A 27443-nucleotide genomic window follows, 5' to 3' on the forward strand; every position below is an offset into this window, starting at 1 on the left:
CGCCAGGCTCCTTCATCCATGGGATTCTCCAGGCAAGAACACTGGAGAGGGTTACCATTTCCCTCTCCAGGGATATGTGTGCATAACATGCATAAAATATATGTAAGTGCGTGTGCATGTATAGTGTAATATTCCCAGTGTATATATTGTGTATGAGTATATATATTTCCTTACTTTTTATCATAGAAGCACACCAAAATATTTGTGGGTGAAATCACCTGATTGACTTCAACCTGGTCTGGAAAGGGACAGGGTGAATGTGGCTGTAGATGGAATAAGGCTGACCATGAGTTGACGGTTGCTAGGTCCAAGTTATGAGTTCATGGGGGTGTGTTATATTATTCTGTCTCCTTTTGCATATGTTCCAAATTCTCCATAACAGAAAGTGAGGAGAGTTAGTGAGGTTTAGGCATGAGAGGAGAAGGCATCTGCTAGAAGAAATTGCTCAGGCAAAACTCTGAGGGAGGGAAGCTGTTGGGCATGGGGGGCCCCAGTGTTTCACAGGCGCTGGAGCATGAAACTGCCAGGCGCTTCGGGTACCAGAATGACTGAGGCTCAGTCCCCACCCTCCAGGACAAAAAACAGTCTCAGTGGAGGGCCCTGGCTCAGGGCAAGTGAGACCAGAACCCAGTGGGAGAGCCCTGAAGGGCCTGTGAGACTTGAATAAGGGGAAGAGAAGCAGAGATCATTGTTCTGGAAGGGCTGGGAGACCAAGTCATAAAGGAGGGAGGCAGAGACAACCCAGTGAGTTGGGAGCAGGGAAGCCCGAGGATGGAGCAGCAAAAATTGGTCATCCAGGCTCCCAACCGAATCTGCTGAAATTGTAGGACACTGACCTCTGCTTTAGAAATCTGACTTCTTTTTTTGTGTGTTTCTTACTGGGTGACTTTGGGCAAGTTACTTAACCTCTCTGAGCCTCAGTTTTTTCTTCTGTAAAATGGAGGTCATAATAGGGCCCACCTCATAAGATTGTTGTGGTGTTAAATGAGAAAATACTTGTATGGCACTAAGAAAGAATGTGTGTTCGTTATTATTAACATCAGAGTTTCAGGGAGGAAGTTGCCTTCCCCTGGGGCAAGAAAGTGGAGACAGCAGTTATTAAAATGAGAGAAGCCCAGGGAGGCAGGGGGAAGGAACAGCACATTACTTCTCTCTGCCAGCCCCTAATAGGCTTGTGATTTGTTTTTACTTAAAGAAGCTGTTTTCTTACAGCAGTAAACAAGGTCAGACGCAGGGAAGTTGTGGAGAAAGGACCAAATAAAACCCCCCGGGAACCTTGTGAGAGGCAAAGTGTGGCTGGCCAGAGTGGTGAGCGTCTCAGGCCAGGAGCCCTGTTCCGGAAGCCACCTCTAGCCCCTCGTTGCCCCCTTGGAGTGGCTTCTGGAACCAGGGGTCTACAGGAGTCAAAGGTCAGCATCCGTGGTGGGAAGGAAGGGGCCCAAGCAGGCTCCTCCCTCTGCGGGAGCCCTGGCCTTTCCCCTTCAGGGCTGTGGCTCTGGGACCACTTCCTCTTTCTTCTCTCTGAAGCAGGGAGCAGGTCTGCTGAGCCCTCGGGAGAGACGGGACTCCAAGGATGCTGGAGCCCCCCTGTGACCCCAGGTGGGGGTGACTGAGTGTGCTGGCTGGCGACCTCCCGCCCTGCTTCAGGGGGAGCTGAGGGCTGCCCTGGAGGTCTGCAGGATGGAGGGGGCGAGTGAGGAAACTCTGGCATCTGTATCCAGTCTGGTGACTGTGTTTGAGAAGAGCAGGTATGGGCTAGTAGAGGTGGGGAGGGTCATCAGGGCTGTCTGGCATCCCTTGGGCCCTGGGGAAACCCAGGTCCTCCCCGTCTCCTGGCTGAGGAGCAGGCTTGGGGCCGCCTTGAACCCTGACAGTGAGCAGTGTCCTTGTCCTGGACCCCACCTCCTGTCTGGACAGTGCCCACATCACAGGCTTCTCAGGGTCTGGAAGAGTGTCTGGGGCACCAGGTCTGGGCAGGGATGAGTGTGTGTGTTGGTGTGTTGGAGAGAGTCCAGATGTGTGTGATTAGATGTGTGAGTGTGGGTGGACCGGATGCCCTGTTTGGGCTGCAGAACTCCACCTATTATCCCTCCAGCAGAAATAGTAGCTAATACTTATCAAGAGCTTACTCCCTATGAGGAGGAGGATAACCATACCATTTGTCATTCAAACCAGGACACAACTGAAACTGAAAGAGGATGCCATTACATCTTTTTGGTAGGAGGGAGGCGACCATAGGAGAGGTTGAGACCATCGCAGGCAAAGCAGATTGTGTGGTCAGCCTATCTATGGCACAGTGTTCTGAGTGTGTTTGCTACTTATTTCATTTAATCATCTATCAGCCTATTGGGGGTAGGTTCCATCTCTGTTCCTTTATTATAGATGAGAAAGGGGAGGCACAGAGAGGTGGGGGGGGGGCGGTTTAAGTGTTTTAAGTTAATGGGCAAGGGGCAAAGCAGGGGTTTCCTTCTGAAAGGAACAGGCTGGAAGTCATTGCGTGTGCCTGATGCTGCTACTGCTAAGTCGCTTCAGTCGTGTCCGACTCTGTGCGACCCCATAGACAGCAGCCCACCAGGCTCCCCCGTCCCTGGGATTCTCCAGGCAAGAACACTGGAGTGGGTTGCCATTTCCTTCTCCAGTGCATAAAAGTGAAAAGTGAAAGTGAAGTCGCTCAATCGTGTCCGACTCTTAGCAACCCCATGGACTGCACCCCACCAGGCTCCTCCGTCCATGGAATTTTCCAGGCAAGAGGACTGGAGTAGGGTGCCACTGCCTTCTCCAGCGTGTGTCTGTGTGTGACATTAATCCACTCTGCAGGCATTTCTTAAGCCCGGGATTGTGTTAGAGGTTGTGACTGTTGTAGGTGGGGTTCTCTGGAAATAGACTCTGGGATAAGAGATTTGCTTCAGGAGGTTTACTGGGGAGGATTTGGGGTCAAGGGAGGCAGCCCTGGGCACAGGTAAAAGTTGAACTGCCATGCACTTGCCCGAGGACGTAGCCTGTTCCAGGGAGTTCTGGAGTTGGAGGCCCCTCTGGCTGTTGCAGTCAAGGCACAGGGCTAGGTCTTTGTACCCCCACATGGACTAGTCATTGGATGTGGACTTGACCTTATATGAGGCCGCTCTCTTGCAGAGAGGGCAGTTCCCAGGGAGGGACCCAGTCAGCAACCTCTCAGCCACCGTGCCCCTAACAGCTAGGGGAAGAGTGCCTCCGTCCTGAGGGGAGTGGGTGGCACAGCAGAGCATCGCACGGGACCTGTAGCAGACGCAGGAGCCTAGAGAATGATCTATCTGTCTTTGGTGCTAAGCTCATGGAATGACCATGATGCCAGGTCATGACCAACAGATATCCTGAGAGGGGCCTAGACACTCTGCCGAGGGCACTCAGAGTAGACAAAGCCTCCTGTGTGGGTTTCGTGGTGGAGGCAGCATCATGCGGACCTAGAATGGCCCTTCAGCTTCCGCAGCAGGTGACCTGACCCCGCCTCTCCCAGAGGCCTCAGCCAGCACGTTCTGCTCAGCACCAAGGACAGCTCTAGGTGCCACCTGCCAGGACCACCATCCCCTGGGGTGTGCAGAGATCGCACCAACCCCACTCACACACTAGGCATGCCCAGTGGAGACCCTCAGCACCTGTGCTCTGCCTCCGAAGCACCCCTTGCAGGAGGAGGCAGCCCTTGACCACAGTGGGATCAGAGGAGGTCTTGTCAGCAGGGTGAGAGTCACCCCTCACTCTCACGAGAGGGGCTGAGGCCAGCTGCCTTGGCCTGGGCTTTCTTGTGAGGTCTTTCAGTGCCCTAACTGATCTGAAACTGAGGGAGTGAAGAGGAAACAGAAAGTGGTCTGGGGCGCTGGGGGAGAAATGCAGAAGCTGAAACCAAACATAGAACAGAAAGCCTGAGATTCAGCTAACTCTTTAAGCTGCAGGCCCAGGGGCTGAGGAACTGGCTGTTGGGGTGCAAGAGCCAGTGAGGAACCCACAGTGACTGGGTCACAATCTTCTCTCTGCCACCAGCCAGTGTGTGATGTGGGGCAAGTCACATGACTCTCTGCACCTATTTCTCCCTGACTCACTTGGGGAAGGGCAGTTTAGGGCTCAGGCTCAGTAGCCAGCCAGCCTGGTCTGAATCCCACCTCTGCCCACTCCTGCTGCAAGATCCTCTCTTTCTCTAGTTGCAGAATGCGGGTAATGAAAAGCTTTGTCGCAGAGCTTGGAAGAGTTTGTACCTGTCTAGTCCTCCGTTTCCCTGTCTGCCTTTCTTATAAGGGTGCCCACCCACCCTGTACTGTCACCACAAGCCATTCCACACCAAAGGGAATGGGGCACAATGTATGTCATTGGATATATCCGTTGCTGCTGGCCTCTGTTATCTGGAGAATTTAACTGGTCTGCAGATCCAATAGGTAGGATCAGAAAGCTACACTATTAAAGCTTGTGCCTGGAGGGAGAAGGAAACTGACCCTTGACTGGCTTTTTATCACCGACTCGATAGACACGAGTTTGAGCAAGCTCTGGGAGTTGGTGATGGACAGGGAGGCCTGGGTGCTATAGTCCATGGGGTCACAAAGAGTCGGACATGACTGAGTGACTGAACTGAACTAAACTGACAGGTGTGGAGGGCATAGTTCCCATTGAAAGATAAGTTCAGTTGCTCAGTCGTGTCCAACTCTTTGCGACCCCATGGACTGCAGCACACCAGGCCTCCCTGTCCATCACCAGCTTCTGGAGTTTACTCAAACTCATGTCCATTAAGTCGGTGATGCCATCCAACCATCTGATCCTCTGTTGCCCCCTTCTCCTCTTGCCTTCAATCTTTCCCAGCATCAGAGTCCTCAGATGAGTCAGTTCTTCACATCAGGTGGTCAAAGTATTGGAGTTTCAGCTTCAACATCAGTCTTTCCAATGAACATTCAGGACTGATTTCCTTTAGGATGGACTGATTGTTGTCCTTGAAGTTCAAGGGACTCACAAGAGTCTTCTCCAACACCACAGTTCAAAAGCATCAATTCTTTGGCGATCAGCTTTCTTTATAGTCCAACTCATATCCCTACATGACTACTGGAAAAACCATAGCCCTGACTAGATGGACCTTTGTTGGCAAACTAATGTCTCTGCTTTTTTTTTTTTATGTCTCTGCTTTTTAATATGCTGTCTAGATTGGTCATAACTTTTCTTCTAAGGAGTAAGCGTATTTTTATTTCATGGCTGCAATCACCATCTGCAGTGATTTTGGAGCCCACAAAAATAAAGTCTGCCATTGTTTCCACTGTTTCTCAATCTATTTTCCGTGAAGTGATGGGACCGGATGCCATGAACTTTGTTTTCTGAATGTTAAGCTTTAAGACAACCTTTTTACTCTCCTCTTTCACTTTCATCAAGAGACTCTTTAGTTCTTCTTCACTTTCTGCTATAAGGATTGTGTCATCTGCATATCTGATGTTATTGATATTTCTCCCAGCAATCTTGATTCCAGTTTGTGCTTCATCCAGGCCAGCTTTTCTCATGATGTACTCTGCACATAAGTTAAATAAGCATGGTGACAATATACGGCCTTGACATAATCTTTTTCCTCTTTGGAAGCAGTCTGTTGTTTCATGTCCAGTTCTAACTGTTGCTTCCTGACCTGCATACAGATTTCTCAAGAGGCAGGTCAGGTGGTCTGGTATTCCCATCTCTTTCACAATTTTCCACAGTTTATTGTGATCCACACAGTCAAAGGCTTTGGCATAGTCAATAAAGCAGAAATAGATGTTTTTCTGGAACTCTCTTGCTTTTTCTATGATCCAGTGGATGTTGGCAATTTGATCTCTGGTTCTTCTGCCTTTTCTAAAACCAGCTTGAACATCTGGAAGTTCATGGTTCACATATTGTTAAAGCCTGACTTGGAGAATTTTGAGCATTACTTTGCTAGCGTGTGAGATGAGTGCAATTGTGCAGTAGTTTGAGCATTCTTTGGCATTGCCTTTCTTAGGGATTGGAATGAAAACTGACCTTTTCCAGTCCTGTGGCCACTGCTGAGTTTTCCAAATTTGCTGGCATATTGAGTGCAGCACCTTCATAGCATCGTCTTTTAGGATCCCACTGAAAAGTCCCAGCTTTATCAGCTCTACCCTCCCTTTAGAGTGTTCCATGGCTCCTACTCTTCCCTCAATAGATCAGTTACTAGGGTTTTAGGGGATTTCCTGCTATAGAGAGACTAAAACCTGGGGTGAGCCTCAGGGTGATCTGGGAGGGTACATAAAATCTTCTATGTGCAACTAAGTGAAGTAAGTCAGACAGAGAAGGAGATATGTTGTATGACACCCCTTATATGCAAAATCTGAAAAGAAATGATACAAATGAACTTATCTACAAAACAGAAACAGATTCACAGAGAATGAATTTATCGTTGCCGGGGGGAAGGGGGGCGGAGAGAGAGTTAGGAAGTTTGGGATGGAAATGTACACACCGCTATATTTAAAATAGATAACCAACAAAGACCTACTGCATAGCACAAGGAACTCTGCTCAATGTTATGTGGCAGCCTGGATGGGAGGGGAGTTTTGCGGTGAATGGATACATGTCTATGTATGGCTGAGTCCCTTTGCTGTCTACCTGAAATTATCACAACATTGTTCATCGGCTATACGCCAATACAAAATAAAAGGTTAAAAAAAATCCTCTATGTGCAGAAAGAAGGGTTCCTCACTGCATTTTAACAGGGAAGTGTGTAGTTCCCCGGAAAACAAGACACAGTCTTCACTGACTCATTTTGAAGACTGGAGTTCCCTCCAAGAAATGTGTTCAGGAGAGAAGTAGACATCTCTGTCAATTCCTTCTGTGTGCCAGACACTCAGAGGCCAGTGAACATCTCTGATTTGCATTGTTGTTTTTCAGCCACTAAGTCATTTCCGACTCTGCGACTCCATAGAGTGCAGCACGACAAGCTTTCCTGTCCTTCACTATCACCCAGAGTTTGGTCCAACTCCTGTCCATTGAGTTGGTGATGATATCCAACCATCTCACCGTCTGTCACCCCTTTCTCCTCCTGCCCTCAATCTTCCCCAGCATCAGGGTCTTTTCCAATGAGTTGGCTCTTCGCATTTGCTTTAATTGCCCCCAAATCCCCACCAGAGAGGTGCAGCTCTTCTCCCTACTCTTGACTGTTCTCTTCTCCTCAGGACGACAGGAGCAGTGCCCAGAGTCCACGGCCTGGAGGCCGGGCAGCAGCAGCCTGCGTGCAGGCCTCCTACACCCACAGGGCCCTGGGAGAGGCCCACCGTGGAGGAGGCCCTGGAGTCCGGGTCCAGGACGGTCAGCAGGAGGTATCTGAGCTCCCTAAAGAACAAGCTGTCCAGTGGGGCCTGGAGGAAGTCTTACCAGCCCGGGACCTGCCCCGGCTCAGGGACACAGGTGCTGGGGGGTTGGGGAAGAAGTGGGGTGCTGGGGGGCCATCCTCTGATCTCCTCCCCACGCATTCTCTCCCAACCGGAGCCAAGTCTTCCCCTGGGTGGGTGGGGTCTTCTGTGTCCAGAGATCAGCTGAAAGCTAGATTCACACCGCACCCCCACCCTTAATGGCCTTTGATTAAGTGCCTACTGGGCAACCTGCTGTTGACATTATTTCTCATACCCCTCACTGAGGGAGTTTTTTTAAATTTTTAATTATTTATATATTTATTTTTATGATGCATTTGTTTACTTTTGGCTGTGCTGGGCTCTTGTTGCCATGCACAGGCTTTCTCTAGTTGTGGAGAAATTAGCACTCTGTTGTGGAGCTCAGGCTCCAGGCACATGGGCTTCAGTAGTTGTGGTGCACAGGCTTAGTTGCTCCAGGCATGTGGAATCTTCCCGGATCAGGGATTGAACCTATGTGCCCTGCATTGGCAGGCGGATTCTTAACCGCCTGGGAAGTCCTGTAGGAGTCTTTAAGGCATGGAGATTGAAATTCAGACAGCTAAAGGAACTTGTCCAAGACCACTCAACTCGGGACCTGGTCCCCTCTCAGGTGTGGCCTCGGGTTACCCACTGAAGGAGGCAACACTGCCAACTAAAAATAGAGGTCAGCACTGATTCCCACCCTGAGGCTGGTTCTGGGTAGCTCACCTCCCTTTTCTGGGCTTCAGTTTTCTTGTCTATGGGGTTGAAGTGTTCAGCTGCAGCACGCTCTGCACCCTGGAGCCAGACCACCAGGGTTCACGTCCCAGCCCTTCGGCTCGCTGTGTGACCTTGGGCAAGTCTCTGCAACCCTGCTATACTTGTTTCCTCATTGAGAAAGTGGAGATGTGATCACAGGGGTACATACTATGTATACTGGTTATAATTTGCTATGTAACAAACTACCCCAAAATGTAGTGGCCAAACAGCTTGCTGTTTCTGACAGTTTTGTGGGTTGATTGGAATGTTACTGGATAGTTCTTCTATTGGTCTCACTTGGGATTGGTTTCACTTAGCTCGGGCTGCCGTAACAAAATAGAACAGCCTAGGTGACTTCAGGGCTTCCCTGGTAGCTCAGTTGGTAAAGAATCCACCTGTAATGCAAGAGACCCTGGTTTGATTCCTGGGTTGAGAAGATCCCCTGAAGAAGGGATAGGCTACCCACTCCAGTATTCTTGGTGGCTGAAACGGTAAAGAATGCACCTGCAATGAGGGAGACCTGGGTTCAATCCCTGGGTTGGGAAGATCCCCAGAGTAGGGCATGGCAACCCACTCTAGTATTCTTGCCTGGAGAATTCCCATGGACAGAGGAGCCTGGCAGGCTATAGTCCATGCGGTCACAGAGTCGTACACGACTTAGCAAGTAAGCATAGCACATAGGTGACTTAAAGAGCTTCCCAGGCGGTGCTGGTGGTAAAGAACCCACCTGCCAATGCAGGAGACGTAAGAGATGTGGGTTCGATCCCTAAGGTCAGGAAGATCCCCTGGAGAAGGAAATGGCAACCCTTCTCCAATATTCTTGCCTGGAGAATCCCATGGACAGAGGAGCCTGGTGGGCTACAGTCCATGGGGTCACAAAGAGTTGGACACGACTGAAGCAACTTAGCATGCACAGGTGACTTAAACAACAGAAATACATTTTCCCACAGCTCTGAAGACTGGACATCCAAGGTCAAGGTGCTGGCAGGGTTGATTTCTGGCAAGGCTCCCTTCCTGGCTTGTAGATGGCCATCTCACTGTGTCCTCACATGACCTTTTCTCCTACACATGCGTTCCTGGTGTCCCTCCCTCTTCTTATAGGGGCACCAGTCCTGATGGGTTAGGGCCCCACCCTCTGCATCAGTTAACTTAATTACTAAATATAGTCACATGGGAGGTTAGGGCTTCAACATATTAACTTGGGGACACAATTTAGTCCATAACAAGGGCTCCCACATGGCTGAAGTCAGATCTTGGCTGAAGCAGGAATGCCCATGATAGTTCATCTCCCAAGCCTAGTGCCTGGGCAGGGACAGCTGGAAAGCTTGCTCATCTGGGATGTTGACATGGCTGGGCCCCTGGCTTCCTGTCCATGAGGTTCCAGGGCCTCTCCTCTCCCTGTGGCCTCTCCCTCAGGGCAGCTAGGCCTCTAGATATGGTAGTTCATGGCTGCCAAGAGAGCACAGGTGGAAGCTTCCAGGCCTCTTAAAGCTTAGGCACAGCCTCACTCTGTCCCATTCTCTCAATCCCAGCACCAACCCAGATGCACCTGCAGCATGGGATGAGTCTTGGGAGCTATGCTCACTGGGGTATCTTTGGATACTGCTCCCATCAGAGGAGATCAAAACTCTCCTTCTCCTTCTCCCCCCAACTTCCCTGCAGGAGCCTGAGGAGAAGAAGATTGTCCGGGAGCTGCTGGAGACTGAGCAGGCCTACGTGGCACGCCTCCACCTGCTGGACCAGGCCAGTGGCCGGGACACCCCCCTCCCACTCCTTGGCACCTGGGTGTCCGCACCCTACCCCTGCTCTCCCTTCTGGCCCACCTCATAAGAGCTGAGAGTTAGGACCTCAGGTCTGATTCTAGGAAGCCTTAGTCCTTTAACTGATGACTGAAGTTTGGGCAGAAACCAGGATACAGCTCATTAGCACTGCTCCTGATTCCACCCTTGGTACCTAGGCTGGTCTCACAGGAGCGGAGATGCCAGCAGGTCCTTCCAGGCCCCACACAGCATCCTCATCTATCACCCCAGCTCCCAGCATCCTCACCATTCTTAGCCCTTCACACTGTCTTCAGGAGCTCTAAGGCAAGAAGGTTAAATCACTGAAGTGGGATCTTGAGCCTGGTGAAGTGCAAGGCCTTGACAGACACAAGATGGGCCCATTCCTGGCATTCATCAGCTACCAGCTTCTGGCCAAGTCATTTGGTTTGCCCATCTGTTAAGTGGCCAGAATAATCCTTGTCTCTCTTCCCAGGGTTTTTTGAGGATGATGGGAGGTTAAGGAGGCGGAAGTGTTCTGAAAGCTGGGTGGGGAGGGACCCCGAAGTCCCCAGGACTATGCTCGTCACCCCCGAGCTGGTGTCAGGGGTGGGGGGCTCCTTTTCTACCACAGGCTCAGTGACCCAGTGGCGGCTACAGGTCTTCTTCCAGGAGTTGCTGAAGGAGGCCCGCGGCAGCAAGGCCTTCCCTGAGGATGTGGTCAGGCTCATCTTCTCCAACATCTCCTCCATCTACCAGTTCCACTCGCAGTTCTTCCTCCCAGAGCTGCAGCGGCGGCTGGATGACTGGTAAGGTCCAGCAGGAGCCCCTGGGGCCCCCTGACTACAGCCCTGGCCAAGTCGGGGTGCAGCTTCCAGGACACTGGGTTTGGCCTGTTAGGTCTCTGCCCTTGCTATGTGGCCATGACTCTGCTCCTCTGGGCTTGCTCTGTCTGCACAGTGAAGGGCTTGAATGAGTCGTGTGCATGTGTGTGTGTGTGTGTGTGTGCGTGTGTGTTCTGGAGAAGGGGATGGATCAGGTCCTCACTAGGCTGAGTGACTTAGGAGGCAGTGGAAGCCACCAGCACTAACTGGAGATTTCCTACTTGCCTTGCATTGGGTTTCACACCTATTAACTTGCTTAGTCTTCACTTTAGCTCACTGTGTGCTAATGGCCTTGTGGTTAGGCATAAAAACCCTCTATGCTTTCAGATATACCCACGAAAGTATTTAGTGGTGAAATTAGTATCTTGCCAAAGAAATGCCATGATGTCTGGCATGTCCTTTAAAATTTCTTGGCAAAAAAGAATCAGTTCAGTTCAGCTCAGTCGTTCAGTCGTTCCAATGCTTTGCGACCCCATGGACTGCAGCACGCCAGGCCTCCCTGTCCATCACCTACTTCTGGAGTTTACTCAAACTCATGTCCATTGCGTCAGTGATGCCATGCAACCATCTCATCCTCTGTCGTCCCCTTCTCCTCCCACCTTCAATCTTTCCCAGCATCAGGGTCTTTTCAAATGAGTCAGTCCTTCGCATCAGGTGGCCAAAGTATTGGAGTTTCAGCTTCAGAATCTTAGTAATTGTTAAATCCTGTGATGTATCTATAGTTAGCATTAGATGCTCAGTCGTGTCTGACTCTTTGCAACCCCATGGACTGTCATCCACCAGACTCTTCTGTCCTTGGACTTCTCCAGGCAAGAATACTGGAGTGGGCAGCCATCCTCTTCTCTAGGGGATCTTCCTGACCCAGGGATCGAACCCAGATCTCTCAAACTGCAGGCAGATTCTTTACCATCTGAGTCACCAGGGAACCTGATGGATCTATAAGGGTTCATTATTATATTCTTTTTACTTTATGATTGATCAAGATTTTTTTCAATAATTTTATCCCAAAAAGATAACCCTGTAAGGTTGCCTACCATCATGCCCAGTTTTTTCAGATGGGAAAGCTGAGGTATAGTTGAGGCTAGGTGATTGGCCCAAGAACATATAGCTAGAGTAAGTGGTGCGGTTGGAAATCAGACTCAGGCAGGCCAGATCCAGATCACTGATGCTCTACTGTAACAATTCCAGGGTTGAATGATCTTTTCTTACCTCTCTTAGCCTGGATTTCCTCCTCTCTAAGATGGGCCACTGACTGTCTGTCCTTCCTGCCCCATGCAGGGTCGTAAGAATTAAATGAGATGAGGCATGCAGCATGTCACGGGCAGTGCTAGGCATGTGGCCCTTGTTATTGTTATGAGAACAAGCATCAGGTGGTTATTGAACACCTGTTGTGGGCCTGAGCCTGTGCTGGGCCTTTAGGGGAATTCCGTCCATAGGAGAGGTCAGCATCTGCCCTCTGGGGGCCCACAGTCTAAGGAAGAGTGAACCACACCTGTGCCCAGGTGTGCCCACCCCACCCATACCTGCGCCCAGGAGTGCCGCAGAAAGGCTGCGTTGCGGGGGGGTTGAAGGGAGCCTCACCTCTCCTGACCCTGTGTGGAGTCAAGAGAAGAGGTCCCCAGGCCAAGGGCAGTACCTGGTGCCCCTCCGGCAGGACCACCACCCCCCGCATCGGTGATGTGATCCAGAAGCTGGCACCCTTCCTGAAGATGTACAGTGAGTATGTCAAGAACTTCGAGCGAGCCATCGAGCTGCTGGCCACCTGGACAGACAAATCCCCAGCCTTCCAGGAGGTTATCACCCGCATCCAGGTGAGGCTGGGGTGGGCGTGGGGCAGAGCCCTGCACGGCCGCTCCCAGCCTGCAGTGGCTCCAGTTCCCCAAGCGATTTGGGGCACTTTGCCAGCTCAGCGGCTTCCACAGCCCTGCCCGCTCCCCTGATCCTCAGGGGCAGCCTGACCCGCCCCTTCCCCCTTTGACATCCCCTCTTCTCCCCCCTTCTCTTCCCAAGAGCAGCGAGGCCTCAGCTAGCCTGACCCTGCAGCACCACATGCTGGAACCTGTGCAGAGAATCCCACGCTACGAGCTGTTGCTCAAGGAGTATGTCCAGAAGCTGCCAGGCCAGGCCCCAGACCTGGCTGATGCCCAGAGTGAGGACACCCCCAGTGAATCGGGGTGGGGGGGGCAGGGGGGCTCTGGGAAGGCTGGAGCCACTCCCCTAATTTATGGAGCACCTGCTAAAGATGGTTTTGATGACTGTCAACCATCAGCGTTGACTGTTGTACTTCATAGACATTGTCTATAGCATTAGTCATTTTTTTTCCTACAGACACTAAGGCTCAGAGAGGTTAAGTGACTTGCTCAAAGTCACACAGCCAAAAAGAAGCAGAGCTAGGATTTGAAACCGTGCCCTCACTCCTGGATACGGCAGGCAGTGAAAATCACAGAGACCAGCCACCTCGGCCCTGCCTTTCAGAGGCCTCTATTCTCTTCATCCTGGGTGGGAATCGGCCCCCATCATCCAGACACTGGATGCGCCAGGCTACAGGGGAAGGGCTGCCCCTGGGGTGCTCAGGGCAGGCTGTGAGGCCACTGAGTTGAGCCTCAGGGGCCTCCTGCCTCAGCCACCAGCCCCATACTTTCAGGGGGTAACTCCAACCCTGCCCCCTTTTCAGAAGCCCTTGACATGATCTTCTCCGCTGCTCAGCACTCCAACACAGCCATCACTGAAATGGTGAGCGCCCCAGTCCTCTGAGAAGGAGCTGTGGGCATCCCCGGGGCCCTATCACCTCCTCCTGCAGCTCTCAGCCCCTGCCAGTCCACCCAGATCTCTGTGTCTGCCTCTCCTCTGACCCTGCCCATGACACCCAGCCCCCTGCCGCCCTCCTCCCCACTGCCCATCTCCGCCCACGCGAGGCCAGCCTTCCAGGAGCAGGCAGGGTCTTGCTTGACCTTGACTGAGGGTGGCCCTCCCGCCCCCAGGAGCGGCTGCAGGAGCTGTGGGAAGTGTACCAGCGCCTGGGCCTGGAGGACGACATAGTCGACCCCTCCAACACCCTGCTCCGTGAGGGCCCCGTCCTCAAGATCTCCTTCCGCCGCAGCGGCCCCATGGAGCGCTACCTTTTCTTGGTAGGGGGATGCTGGGGGGCTGGCTCACTCCACACTGGGGAGGGGCGTCCATAGGCATGGGCCGTCTGCCCCAGGCCCTGCCTGCCTGGCACTTTCCTGGCCAGCACTGCAGGGGAGCAGCGACAAGCCTGCTTCCCTGTCTTTATGGCTTTGGCGCCCTGGTGACTTGGGACAAATCACAGGCTGCCTCCAAGCCTCAGGGATTTCCAGCTGAGGGGGTTCCCAGGCATGTCCTAGGAAGCCACAGAGCCAGAAGCTGAACCCAGTCTGTTTGGCTCCAAAACCTCTGGTATCAACCTGTGCTCTAGAGCGGGCAGGCTGTCGTTGCTGTTGAGTTGTTAAGTCGTGTCCAGCTGTTTCGTGACCTCGTGGACTGTTTACCCACCAGGCTCCTCTGTCCATGGGATCTTCCAGGCAAGAATACTGGAGTGGGTTGCCATGTCCTTCTCCAGGGGATCTTCCTGACCCAGTGATTGAACTCGCGTCTCCTGTGTTGGCAGGCAGATTCTTTACCACTGTGCCACCAGGGAAGCCTGAGAGCGTGCACATCAGGAGGGCATTAGGTTAGCTGCTAGGAAGAACTGCCCCGGTTTGCAGTGAGGAAGCCAAGGGGTCTCCTGGAGATCTGGAAACTGGTCCCACCTGGAAGTTTGGGGGAGGGAGCTACAATCTCTCATAAGCCTCTGCCACCATTGACTCCCGTGAGAAAGGCCCCGTAGGTCTCCAAAGTCCGCCGTGGTCCGCTGAAGTCCACAGGTCGGGCAGCCCCTCGGTGAGCACCCCAGGTGGAGTGGGGCTAGAGCGCCCCTCCTTCATCACACTCGTGTTGTCCTGTGAGCCGGCCCAGCGCATGGCGAGAGGGGAGGGAGGTCCGGGGGCTCAGCCCACGTGCGGCGAAGCCCGCCCGGCTGTCCTTGCCACTGTGCACACACGCCCGCTCGTGTCTCCCGCAGTTCAACAACATGCTGCTGTACTGCGTGCCCAGGGTCATCCAGGTGGGCGCCCACTTCCAGGTCAGGACCCGCATCGATGTGGCCGGCATGAAGGTGAGAGGGCTTCACCCCCAGGGTCGGACCGAGGGTGGGGAGCAGCAGGAGCCGCCGACCGGCGACTCAGTCCAGGAACCCAGGTGCAGCAGGTCTGGGGCAATGTGAAGGCAGAAAAGATGGGGCTTAGATCTTTCCCACCTGGGCTCCCAGCCTTCCTGTCCAGAGTCCTTCCCAGCGCCCAACTTCACTTTGCTTTCCCTACCATCTACACCAGGGCTTTGAAACCTTTATGACTGCGTGAATCCCCTGGGAGTCTTGTTAAAATAATGAGTTCTGATTCAGTAGGTCTGGTGTGGGGTCAGAGATTCTGCATTTCTGAGCAGCTCCTGGCAGATGCCAGTACTGCAGCTTTGAATAGGAAGGGTCTCCACAGCTCAGTGGCCAACTTGGATGTGTCCACATTGAGAGATGTCCACAAATGAGCAGGGATAGCAGCCCGTAATCGTGCCTGCTGACTGAGTGGTCCCCGTGGGTTAGGCCCTGCATCATCCCATTTGACCCTCATAACAGCCCTGGGATGTAGGGGCTGTTATTATCCCCTGCATTTCTTTAGTTTTTAAAAAATCTTAAAAAAATAATTTTATTACCTAAAAAATGTAAATAATACACATTCCAAAATCAAACTATATAAAAAATATATTCAATGTGTATTGCACTCCATCCCCAAGTTCCCTTTCCTGGAGGCAGCCTTTGCTCCTTATGAGGCCTTCCAGAGGTAGTCTATTCATTATGGCATCCTTACTTGTGTTTCACGTAAACAGTGAGACTGTCTTTCACATACACTATTCTGTGCTGGACTTTTTAAACTAGCTACTTATTCTGGAGATGGTTAGAAGTCAGTTCGTTTGGAGCTTCCTCATCCTTTTACATAGACGCATAGTGTCCTAGTGTGTGTGGATGTACCATAATTTGTTCAACCAGTCCACTACTGATGGATGTTTAGATTGTTCTCAGCTGTCAGTGTCTGCGAATGAGACTGCAGTAAATAACTGTGTGCAGTCTGAGGGTATCTGTAGTTAATCCCATTTTCAAAAATAAGGAAAGTGATACATCCAGACAGTGAAATATTATTCAGTGATAAGAAGGAGTGAGCTATAAAGCCATGAAAAGACATGGAGGAAACTTAAATTCATGTTACTAAGTGAAAGAAGCCAATCTAAAAAGGCTACATGTATACATACGGTGTACATCTACTGTATGATTCCAACGGTATGACATCCTGGAAAAGGCATTCTGTCTCTGGGTGGAGACAGTGAGAGGATCAGTGGTTATTAGGGGTTAGGGGAAGGGAGGGATGAACACAGAGGATTTTAAAGGCAGTGAAACTACTTTGTAGGTGCTATAATGGTTGTTGTTGTTTAGTTGCTAAGTCGTGTCCGGCTCTTTGCGACCCCGTGGACTTCTCTGTCTATGTAATTAATGGTAGATATCAGTTATTATACATTTATCCAAACCCACAGAATGCACAACACCAAGAGTGAAGCCTGATATAAACTATGAACCTTGGGTAATAATGATAGGTTCATTGATTCTAACAAATGTGCCATTCTGGTGGGGAAGTGTTATTAATGGAGGAGGTTGTGTGTGTATGGGCACAGGGGGTATATGGGAAATCTCTGTACCTTCCTCTCAGTTTGGCTGTGAACCTAAAAACTTGATTTAAAGAAACAACAACACAAGGCGCAGAAAGGTTAGGGTTTCCCTGATAGCTCAGTTGGTAAACAATCTGCCTGCAATGCAGGAGACCCTGGTTCGATTCCTGGGTCAGGAAGTTCTGCTGGAGAAGGGATAGGCTACCCACTCTAGTATTCTTGGGCTTCTTTGTGGCTCAGCTGGTAAAGAGCTGGCTCAGTGGTAAAGGCTTACCCACTCCAGTATTCTGGCCTGAAGAATCCCATGGACTGTATAGTCCATAGGGTCGCAAGAGTTGGACACGACTGAGCGACTTTCACTTTCAGAAAGGTTAAGTAACTTGTTTGGGGGTCACACAGCAAATCCTCATTTGCATGATCAAGCCTGGGCTTGATATAACAGAGTCCGAACCTCTGTATCTAACCAGCATACTATACTGTCTCCTATTAAGGCTTCAACCCAGAGGGATAAAGCATAGGGTGGAATTGCAGGCATAGTAGAGAAAATGGGAAGAAAACCCTCTAGGCCACCCCTTCTCTGATGCCTCCTAAGTCCCGGTGGCCGGGGCTGGAAGAAACAGAAGTCAGATCTGGCCCATCTCAGTACCTTTCCATCTCCCCTTCCCCCTCCTTACCCCCACACGACATCTCCCAGGATTTTCCCCAGGAGGGAGCTGAAGGCAGGACACTTCTGCCCCTGGAGACCTCCTGAGCTCTGAGAGCCCCTGAAGGAGGGCCTTGCCCCTGCTCCTGACTCGGCTTGCCTGGCATTTGGGGTGGGGTGTAGCCTGAGGGTGATGGCAGGACATGGATAGCTTCTGGGGGTTCCCAGCCCATCCCTCATGCCTCAGCGGACTGAGGTCTTTTGGGAACGCAGCCCCCGACTCTGCCTTATCCAGCTTCTCTTACTGCAGTGGCCAGAATGTCCCAGAGGCCAGAGCGGGCATGAGCTTGAACATCTGGGAGCTGCGGTGGGTGAGCCTGAGAAAGGCAGGTTATGGAGAGTTACAGACAGAGAAATTGGAGACTGGCAGCCCTGTCTTAGGACTGGCAGAGACCCAGGTGTAGAAAAAGAGGCAAAGGTTGACAATAAAGCCAAGAAATACAGAGACCAAAACAGAGTCATAAAGAGGAAATCCATAAATATGTTCCCTGGAGTGTCTGAGCTCAGGATGTGTGCACGGGGTTCCTGGCGTCTGCTAGTCTGGGCGAACACAATCACTGCAGGGCGTGTCTGGGGCTCCGGCGGTCACACAGCGCCCCCTCCTGGGTGGCACGGGGCTGGCGGGTGCAGAGCTATCCACCCAGCCGCGTTTGTACAGGAATCATTTTCTGAGTCTGAGGTTTGGAGGCAGGTCTGGTCTTTGACCACCATGATGGCTGCCACTGGCCCATACCCCCCTGGCCCCCTCCTTCCTGAGTGTCAGGGAGCCCTAGATCTCAGTAGCTGATTCCCACCCCCCAGGGTCTCAGCTCAGTTCAGTTGCTCAGTCGTGTGTCCAACTCTTTGCGACCCCATGGACCCCAGCACACCAGGCCTCCCTGTCCATCACCAACTCCTGGAGTTTACTCAGACTCATGTCCATCGAGTCGGTGATGCCATCCAACCATCTCATCCTCTGTCGTCCCCTTCTCTTTCCAGTCTGCCTGGGTCCTATCTTTGTGCCATTCTGCACAGGGCCAGCCTGGGAAGAAGGAAGGGGTATGGGCCCTTGGGTACTCATAGACCCAAGATAACTGCGTCTCCATGGACAGCTGTGCAGGTTGTGCACTGCACAAGCACCCCCCAGCGGAGGTGAGCACTCTGCGGCCACAGCAGACAGCACAAGTTGTATATGGACGGTTCTCATTGTCCGGCAGATGGCAGTCAAGTCTCTGGTTCAACAAACCAGGCTCTTGACTATTTCACCAGTTTGCCAACAGATGTCAGTAAAGTGTTTTGAGCAAGGGGTGTCTTTTTCTAATTAGCACAAAGGCGCTGCATGGGCTGGCAGGGACCTGACAGCCAAGTCTGGTGGTTGAGCCTGGGCATAGCCCAGCTCAGGGAACTGTCCTCCAGAAACCTGCATCCTACAACCCTGCAGAGGTGGTCCCTCAGGTCAGAGATCTCCCTAGTTCCCCTTTTCTATGAAAAGCATCATGTTCCTTCCTAGCTCTAGCCTCCAAACCTTAGATTTCTCCCTTCTTGTCCCTCTCCCCTCTCTCTCCCCGAGTCAGGCATGGAGTCTTGCCAGATTCATGATATAGACCCTTTGAGCCTCCGCATTGTCAAGGGTATCAAGAGCAGATCACATCCAGCCCCTTTTGAGGGAACGGACCGGTTCTGTGGGCCCAACGAGTAGACCAGGCCTCACGTGAGCAAGTCATGCTCTTGCGGGTGTGGTGGGCCGCCTGAAAGGGTGCCAAGGCTTGCTCACCTCGCGGCGGGGAGCTGGCAGAGGGGCCAAGTGTCAGAGGGGTTCACGCTCCTCCATGCTAGGCCCTTGGGCTCCAGGTCTGCGTCTTCACTTCCTTTCATGACCCCATCTTCACACGGCCTGGGAGACATCTGTGCTTACTGGACTCTGGGGTAGGGTAGAAAGAGACGTGTTTCTACCTTAGCCGTGAGGACCAAACCCCTGAGTTTGAATCTCCAATCTGCTCTTTAGATGCTGTGTGACCTCAAGCGGGTCTCTTGATCTCCCAAATGAGGCTGATAATGTCTGCCTCTCAAGATTGCTGTGAAGATTTTCTTTCACTGTTTATGATGGACACTTTTAAGGGGAGAAAATGGTACCTCCTATACTCATCACCTGATTATGATGATTGTCAACTCAAGACTGGTTTCTTCAGCAACCCCCCTTCTGGTCCTCTTTTCCAATGGATTATTTAAGAGCAAATCTCAGACACATAATCATTTCACCTATAAATACTTCAGTATATCTCTGTAAAAGACAGCAACTCTTTTTTTAAAAAGTTATTTTATTTTATTTTTTGGCCATTCCATGCTGCATGTGGGATATTAGTTCCCCAGCCAAGGATCAAACCCTTGCCCCCTGCAGTGGAAACTCAGACTGTACCACCAGTGAAGGCCCAAGAACTCTTTTCTTTTTTTTTTTGTTTTGCCCTAAAAGATGCCAACAGTACCATGATTCCATCTAACAAATTAATGATACTTATTTAATAACAGTAAGATCCCTTGGTTTTCCTTGGCTCTCTCATAATTGCCTTCTCATAGCTGATCTGTGTGAATCATTTGTGATATGCTTCTTACATGCCCTTTTATCTATCATACTTCCCTCTCCTACTTTTCTCTGATTTACTAATTGGAAATCAGATCGTTTCTCTGGCAGAGTGGCTCTCAGTCTGGATTTTGCTGACTGCACCCCAGTGGTATCGTTCAGTGAGTCCCACAGTCCCCCGTGTTTCCTGGAAACTGGTAGATGACCACGGGTTCGGCTGTGCCCGAGGACTGCGGCCGGTGACAGACAGTGCCCTCAGGGACACGTGGTGGCCGTTAAGTGTTAGAACTGATCAGTGGGTTCAGCGGTTGTGCCCATTAAATGAGAACACATGTGGGTGCTCAGCAAAGTGCTCTGTGACCGCCAGCCTTCACAGTGGCCTCGGAACCTGCGGAGTTCTGGGATGAGCATGGTAGAAGACAGGAGGTGGGGATCTGTCGGATCTGTCGAGCTGGTTGATCAAGTCCTTCGTTCACGATATGGGGCAGAGGGTCTCATCCTAGGCCCTACATCTGCTCTTGGAAAAGCCATGTTCCCAAACCCAGCGTGTGAGCCAGTTTCCATCTTGGTGACCCCTTTGTCGGGAGCTGTCACCCCTGCCTCCCCCGGACAGGCTTATCTGCTGAAGTTCCAGGAGCATCAGGTCCCATCTCCTCTGTAGATCGAGGCCAGCTCCGGGCACCTTTGCTGGGCTGGACGGAATGGGGAGCCACTGAACAAGCTCCCTATCCTTGTCTCTCTGTTGAATTGTCCCTGGGGCGCGATTCTCCTCCCTCCCCACTACAGTGCCTGGGGGCACGGGCGGGAGTCTGAGCCTCTCCCTCGGATTCCGAGCAGGTGCGGGAGCTGACTGACGCAGAGTTCCCCCACTCCTTCCTGGTGTCCGGGAAGCAGCGAACCCTGGAGCTTCGAGCCCGGTAGGCAGGGGGCCCGGGGGCGGGGAGAGACGGGAAACCTGGGAGGGGCCGCTCCCCTCAACACCTGTGTTCTCTTTCTGAGCAGGTCTCAGGAGGAAATGATCTCCTGGTTGCAGGTATCAGAACAAAAGCTCCAGGGCCCCTAGGGTTGTGACTGGGGGGGAGGGAGGGTGCTGAGTGTGTGTGTGTGTGTGTGTGGGCGTGGGAGCACACACGCACCCACCTGCTCTTCCTCAGCTCTGTAGTAGTTGTAGGTGTCAAACAGGTTCAAATCTTGCCGCTGAATGGCCTGGGATAAGTCGTTTATCATCTCTGAGCCTCAGTTTTCACATCTGTTGTATGCTCAGCTGCTCAGTCGTGTCCGACTCTTTGCAACCCCATGGACTGCTGCACACCAGGCCTCCCTGTCCCTCACTATCTCCCGGAGTTTACTCAAACTCATGTCCAATGGGTCAGTGATGCCATCCAACCATCTAATCCTCTATCATCCCCTTCTCCTTCTGTCTTCAATCTTTCCCAGCATCAGAGTCTTTTCCAGAGTTGGCTCTTTGCATCAGGTGACCAAATAGTTTCTCCTCCCTTTAATCAGACACTGTATGCTTGGAATATTGTGCCCAGCACCCAACAGGCTTTTAGCAGTGCTTGTTGAATGTGTGGATGGATTCACTTGAGCAAGGCCCTTCTGCCTCCTCCTCCTTTTGCCCTGCACCCCCCACCCCGGCCCTGCACCAGGCCTGCCAAGCTGCCATTGACCAAATTGAGAAGCGGAATGAAACCTTCAAGGCTGCAGTCCAGAGCCCTGAGGGAGACCCCCAGGAGCAGGAGGTAAATGCAGACTCTGTATTTCTAACCACCCCCACCACCCCACTTGGAGCTGCCAGCCTCACATAGGACTAACTCCCTCTCTTGGCTCTACCTAGGCAGCTTGGAGGGCGGGGACATGTCACCCATCACAAATGATTCGGAGGGATCAGGGGAAGCCCCACACCCCAGCATCGCCCTACTCATAGAAACTCAGTGCCAAAGACTCCCTCATTAGCAAGAAAGTCCTATGGGAGCCTCTTTGTGCAGCTGCTCCCAGGAAGGATTTCAGGTCTATAAGTATAACTCTGGCTGTGGAGGGTGGGGTATGTGTGTGTGTGTGTGTGCGCACGCACGCATGCAGGTTGGGGTTTTGAAAGTGCCTGAAAAACGCTAGACCAAGAGAAAGTGGGAGGCAGGTGGGGTGGCAGTTATGGAGAGTGTCTCTGACTATTTCAGCTCTGAGCTCTGAAAGTGGCCTGATGGGTGTCTTTACTGGGTCCCTTGACCTCTCTGGCCTCAGTTTCCTCACTTGTAACGCAGGACGTGGAGAGACTGATTTCCCCCAAGTGTGGTCTTTATCTGTTTGTTCCCCTTCATGTGGGAGCCGCTGGGAGGCATAGCCTGCAGGCAGACGCTCTGCCGCAAGTCAGTGGGCAGAGGGCCCAGGGCCACGGGGAGTGGGCAGGGGGTCCTGAAGTGCCCACCCTGCTGCCCCACAGCTGCAGTCCGTGGAGCTGGGCCTCCGGGCGCCCCAGTGGGTGCGGGACAAGATGGTGACCATGTGCATGCGCTGCCAGGAGCCCTTTAATGCCCTGACACGCCGCCGCCACCACTGCCGGGCCTGTGGCTACGTGAGTATCCCCCGGGCCCCATCTGCCAGCCCGGGCCCTGCCCTGCCGTCCCTGCCCACTCTGCCCGCTTCAGCCGGTGCAGAAGCGCTGGGCGCTAACCTGGCCAGACGTGTGCATTACCTCGTTCGGACCTCACGGTGTCCATGTGTGAAGCAGGCCTCCTCTGACCCCTAATCCCCTTTCTGCAGTTGCGACCTGAGGCTCAGGCAGGTTAAAGCCACCAATTCAAGACATTCCCCAGAGCCGACCCTATTCATTCACCTGCTTCCTTACCACGGTTTCCCAAGACCCCAGGGCCCAAGACTAGGGAACAGTCTCCAGTGTCAGACTCTTCAGTCCCTTACAGGCCTTGAACCCACCTCCTCATCAGCCCCAGGCCTGTTACACCCCCCCCCCCCCAATCCACTCTTCTTGACCGACCTCAGCTAACTGTCCCCTCCTCTTCTTGGGTGGATCCTCAGCACTCGCTCCAGCACCTACTCATTCTGGAGCTAACTCTGCCTGCCATGTTCAGGCCTCAGTTTCCTCACCTGTAGAATAGGAATCAAGAACACCTGGGCGGTAGTGAGACCTCAGCAAAGGAAGGTTCACCCCTTCCCTCTCCTGGTCCTCCTTCTCTTCCCCTTCCTCAGTCGGGGCAGCACCATTCAGAGGAGCAGCTGCCAGCTGATGGAGGAAGAAACCAGGCCACTCCTCCGTCTTCTCATCAGCTCAGGCCGTTATCAGAGGCAGATCTTGCTTTGCTTTTTAAGCACCTGCTGCACTTGAGCTGTTCTCTGTTGACATTACAACCTTCTCCATTCACTCCGCAAACACGGGGAGCCCTTTAATGACCTTGGGGGGAGGGGGAAACAGGAGGAGAACAGCTGGGCAGGTTAGGGCCAGTCAGGGAGGTGTCCCCAGAATGTGTTAAGCTGCAATGAGGACAAAAGTAAATTTCCAGGACTGGGACACACCTGTGTTCAGATGTGAGTTCCATCCCAGAGCCAAACAGACAGGATCTGGGGGATGAACTTCCCTTCTGGGTGAGTCACATCAGTAAATGAGTCAAGTCCGCTCTCACTTGTAACTTTGTAAGTCGTTTCTTAAAAGCTATTTACAATAGTTAAGAAATACTGAGAGGCCCAAAGAACGACATAGCGACACCCGTGTACCTGCCTTCCGGGTATAAGGAAGAAATAAAGTATTCTGAGAACTGAATGAAATAGATGATCCTTGATCGAATCCTGGATGGGAAAAGACAGAATCCGATACAGGAATCATTGTTGGGGTCATTGAGGGATATTTGCTTATGAAGCACATGTTGTTAATAAGACTGTGTTGATATTAAATTTCCTGAGTATGATCATGATGTTGTGGGTAGGGAGAATGTCCTTGTTCTTAGGAGCTACAAGCTACATATTTAAGAGTGACAAGACACACGATGATTGTAACCTCAATGGTTCAGAAAAAAATATAGAGCAAGGGAGAGAGAGAGAGAGGGAGGGAGGGAGACATCAAACGTGGCATTACATGTTCACAGCCCCTGAATCTGGTGGTGGGGGTATTCGTTGTATTATTCTTTCAACTTGTCTTCAGGTTTGAAATTTTTGAAAATAAAAAGTTGGTAGAGGAGACAGAAGAAAATAAAAAGTTTCTAATAATGTTTTAAAAAATTAAATCTCAATTAAAAAAAAAAATCAAGTTAAATATTCCCAAGGCAGCTGAAGCCCTGTGTGTAGAGCTTTGTGAGACACCCTTGGCCCGGTTCTGGGGTTTCTCGTGCCCGTGCAAACTTTGTACTCTGTGAGTCATCCTTTCGGTGGTTGGGTGCCCAGTTTCTGCCTCCCTGCCTGCCAGACGGGAATCCTGGTGAGGGTGGGGCAAGCCCAGGCCCTCTCCTACGGGTCCCTCCCAGGCCACGTGCAGTGCTGGGCGCCCAGGCGGGCTCCCTGAGGAGTTACCCTTCCTCCTAGGCTCGCTCTCTTGCCCCCATTTCCAGTCCCACTTCCTGGACTCACTGTGACACCCCAGTCTTCCTGGAAGTTGCATCCTGCCATGCCTGTGTTTCTCCCCAGGTTTTCCCATGCCTCTTTCACATGGTCACCCCAGATCTGCTGCGGCCTTCTTGGGGGCGACTCAGTGGTGGGTGGGCTGGGGGACGGGCCCCCCTCCACAGACTTCACATGGCAGGTCTTCCTGGCAAAAACTGCCTGCCCACCATTTTTGTATCAGAACATGCTTGACTCTAAGATTGAGTGGATTGCAAAACCTGGATGACTTAACACTCAACCGTAGGACTGCAAAGGCATGTTCCGCATGAGGAGGGCTGGCTGCTACCCGTGAGCGGTGTGGGCCTGGCCAAGTCACTGCCCCCTCATTGCAAAGTGAGGGTAAAAGTCCCAAGGCTGGTCCCTTGCTGGGGGCACAGGAAGTCAGGTGGGATGGCAGAAGGGAAAGAGAGAGAGTATTCTGAGAAGTGATGAGACGCAAGGGGTGAGTGCTGGTCAAGCCCCCAGGATCAGGAGCTTCCCCCACAAATGGGACCATGCGGAGGGAGACTGAGCTCCTTCAGAGGGGCCCATGTCCCAAGCCCCCCAGCTGGGGGCCCTGGAGCCTGAGCACCACCCCACCTTCCCCCGCCAGGTGGTTGTGAGGACAGGGGAGGCCCCGCTCTGTCTCCATCTTTCTCCTGAAGCCTGTTCTTCCCTGATCCCTGGGGCTCTCACGTCCCCAGCTCCCGAGCCAAGACACAAACCGCGTCTAAGCCCCTCCTGCCTGTCCTCCCCAGGTGGTGTGTGCCAGGTGCTCGGACTACCGGGCGGAGCTCAAGTACGATGCCAACAGGCCCAACCGAGTCTGCTTGGACTGCTACACCTTCCTCACGGGAAACGTGCTCCCTGAGGAAAAGGAGGACAAGAGACGGGGCATCCTGGAGGTGAGGGTTGGCTGCCTCCACTCAGCAAACGTGCAGGGCCTCCCCAGAGCTGGCGCTGCCCTCGGCGCTGAAGAACTAGCCCCCTCCTTCTCTCTGCCCAGGGACACCCCCCGCCCGCTAACATCCCCTACCCCTGCCAAATAAAGCAGAGCCGGGCCTGTCACCAAATGAAAGCAACTTCTGCTCCAGGCTGTCACCCAGGCTCCCTGCCTCCCCATCCAGTGTGCCCACAGCCCCCCTGGAGCACTTCTGTTCTTGTCCCCATGCCCCAGCAGTCCCAGGAGGTGAAGAGAGCTGGTGCCGCTGATCCCATTTTACAGATGGGGAGATTGAGGCTCAGGGTCCCACTGCAGGGAAGAGGCAGACTGGAGACCCCATTCTAGTTGGAAGGGACTTCAGCGACCGGCTGGTTCTACCCCAGGGAGACCCAGGCCCAGAGAAGTGACTCACCCAAGGTCACATGGTGACTTAGGAACCAGGTCTCTGATCTGTGCCACGGGTAGTGTCTGCTGCCTTTGGGGCTCCCCAGGCTGCTCCCACCTCTGGGGCACTAGCTGTATCCAGCTTCATGCTACACATACAGTGGTACCCAGCTCAGCCACTGGTCACCACCACCGCCCTCTGCACCGCCCCACCTCATTAAAGCCAGGTTGACATCCCATTGTCCTTGAGAGGTGGGAGAAGACCCCAGCCTATTCCACCTGAATTCAGCTCCCAGGTTCAAGTGATCCTTTCCACTACATCTGCCTGCTTTCTGACCCTCCCCCATTCTTTTAGGCCCAGACCTTGCCCACACCTTCCCTGACTGCTGGTCCACATAGCTTGCTCCTGGAAAAGAAGAATGCTCTCTGCCCCTTGCCAGGCTCCTGTTCTGCTTCCTGGGGGTGACTTGCAGGGGATACGCCCTCCCAGCCCCTGCCCCAAGCTCAGGCTGGCTGGGGTTTGACTGCAGCTCTGCCACTGGTCAGCCGTGTGACTACAAGTCGCTGATGGGGCCTCTCGGAGCCTCAGGGACAAATAGCATCTCCTTTGGTGGGGTTACCGTTAAGGTTTAGAAGGAGTGCTTTCTGATGGCCGACATCGGGTAGTGGGAGCCGTGCTCCCTGACGGTCCCTCTCTCTGGTTTCAGAAAGGAGCCGTGGCGGGGTCTGAGCAGAGCCTCATATGCAGCTTTCTGCAGCTCCTGGGGGACAAGTGGGGCAAGAGTGGGTCCCGGGGCTGGTGTGCCATCCCCCGGGATGACCCCCTCGTGCTCTACATCTATGCTGCCCCTCAGGTAATGCCACTCCTTGCCCCTCCTCACAGCATGTGTGTCTGTTGGCAGGGGGGTGGGGGTGAGTCCTGCTGGCCCCATAAGTCAGATGAGGAAACTGAGGCTCCGTGAGGCCCTGGTTCCCTCGAAACATAGGGTCAGCAGCTTTCAGAGCTGGGCCCAGACTCCAAACCATGGTGGTTTTGGCTCAGGGGGATGACCAGTCTTCTTTGAGACCCCTCCTGCCAGCCCACCCCACTGCGTGGGTGTTTGAGGGGGCAAGAGGCGGGCGTGTGGCTGGAACCCTCCAAAGAGCTGTCTGAGGCAGCGGCCACAGCTCCCCTTTCTCCCTCGTCTCCACCCCCAGGACATGCGGGCCCACACCTCCATCCCCCTGCTGGGCTACCAGGTGACCGCTGGGCCCCAGGCGGACGCCCGGGTCTTCCAACTGCAGCAGTCAGGCCAACTCTACACCTTCAAAGCCGAAAGCGAGGAGCTGAAGGGCCGCTGGGTGAAGGCTATGGAGCGGGCGGCCAGCGGCTGGAGCCCCGGGGAGTCCGGTGACAAGGACCTGTCTGACTGAGCCACGTGCCAGCCCCTCTCCTCTACAGAGCCCCACTCCTGCCTGCAGGCTGAGGCTGCGGCTGACCCGCCACCCCCAGCTGAGCTTTCAAAGAATCAATCTGCAGTCTTCTGTCTTCAGCCCGTGTGTTCCAATTTGAGATTCCGAAAACATGGGTTCGTTCCTCTGGGGAGGGGGTGAAGAAGCATATCCCAGCTTAACCAGGGCCGAGGGGGTTCCTGGGATGTGGGACTTTCAGTTCTAAAACTAGGAAAGTCCCAGGTAACCCATGACTTGTTGGTCACCAAGGTGATTCTCAGCCCGGGCTACGCATGAACGGACAGAAAAATAAAGAT

At 52.9% G+C, this 27443-nt stretch overlaps 1 protein-coding gene across 2 annotated transcripts; it reads left to right on the top strand.

Annotated features, from left to right (window-relative positions):
- Nucleotides 1-1390: 1390 nt before the first annotated feature.
- FGD2 (FYVE, RhoGEF and PH domain containing 2) lies at nt 1391-27443 on the top strand. 2 transcript variants are annotated; one of them, XM_065912471.1, is made up of 17 exons: nt 1391-1409; nt 1531-1748; nt 7161-7392; nt 9777-9857; nt 10532-10680; nt 12410-12566; nt 12766-12904; nt 13430-13488; nt 13737-13883; nt 14837-14929; nt 20622-20701; nt 20787-20817; nt 21434-21526; nt 22225-22356; nt 25127-25273; nt 26403-26549; nt 26893-27443. In XM_065912471.1, exons 2-17 carry the CDS (start codon nt 1681-1683, stop codon nt 27106-27108), a joined length of 1971 nt encoding a protein of 656 aa, XP_065768543.1. In that variant the 5' UTR covers nt 1391-1409; nt 1531-1680; the 3' UTR covers nt 27109-27443. The 2 variants fall into 2 exon arrangements, with proteins under 2 accessions (XP_065768543.1, XP_065768544.1); XM_065912472.1 differs by lacking the exons at nt 1391-1409; nt 22225-22356 and having other exon boundaries at nt 1504-1748.

The sequence above is a fragment of the Muntiacus reevesi genome, chromosome 20, assembly GCF_963930625.1.
Source record: "Muntiacus reevesi chromosome 20, mMunRee1.1, whole genome shotgun sequence".
NCBI classification, from domain to species: Eukaryota; Metazoa; Chordata; class Mammalia; order Artiodactyla; family Cervidae; genus Muntiacus; species Muntiacus reevesi.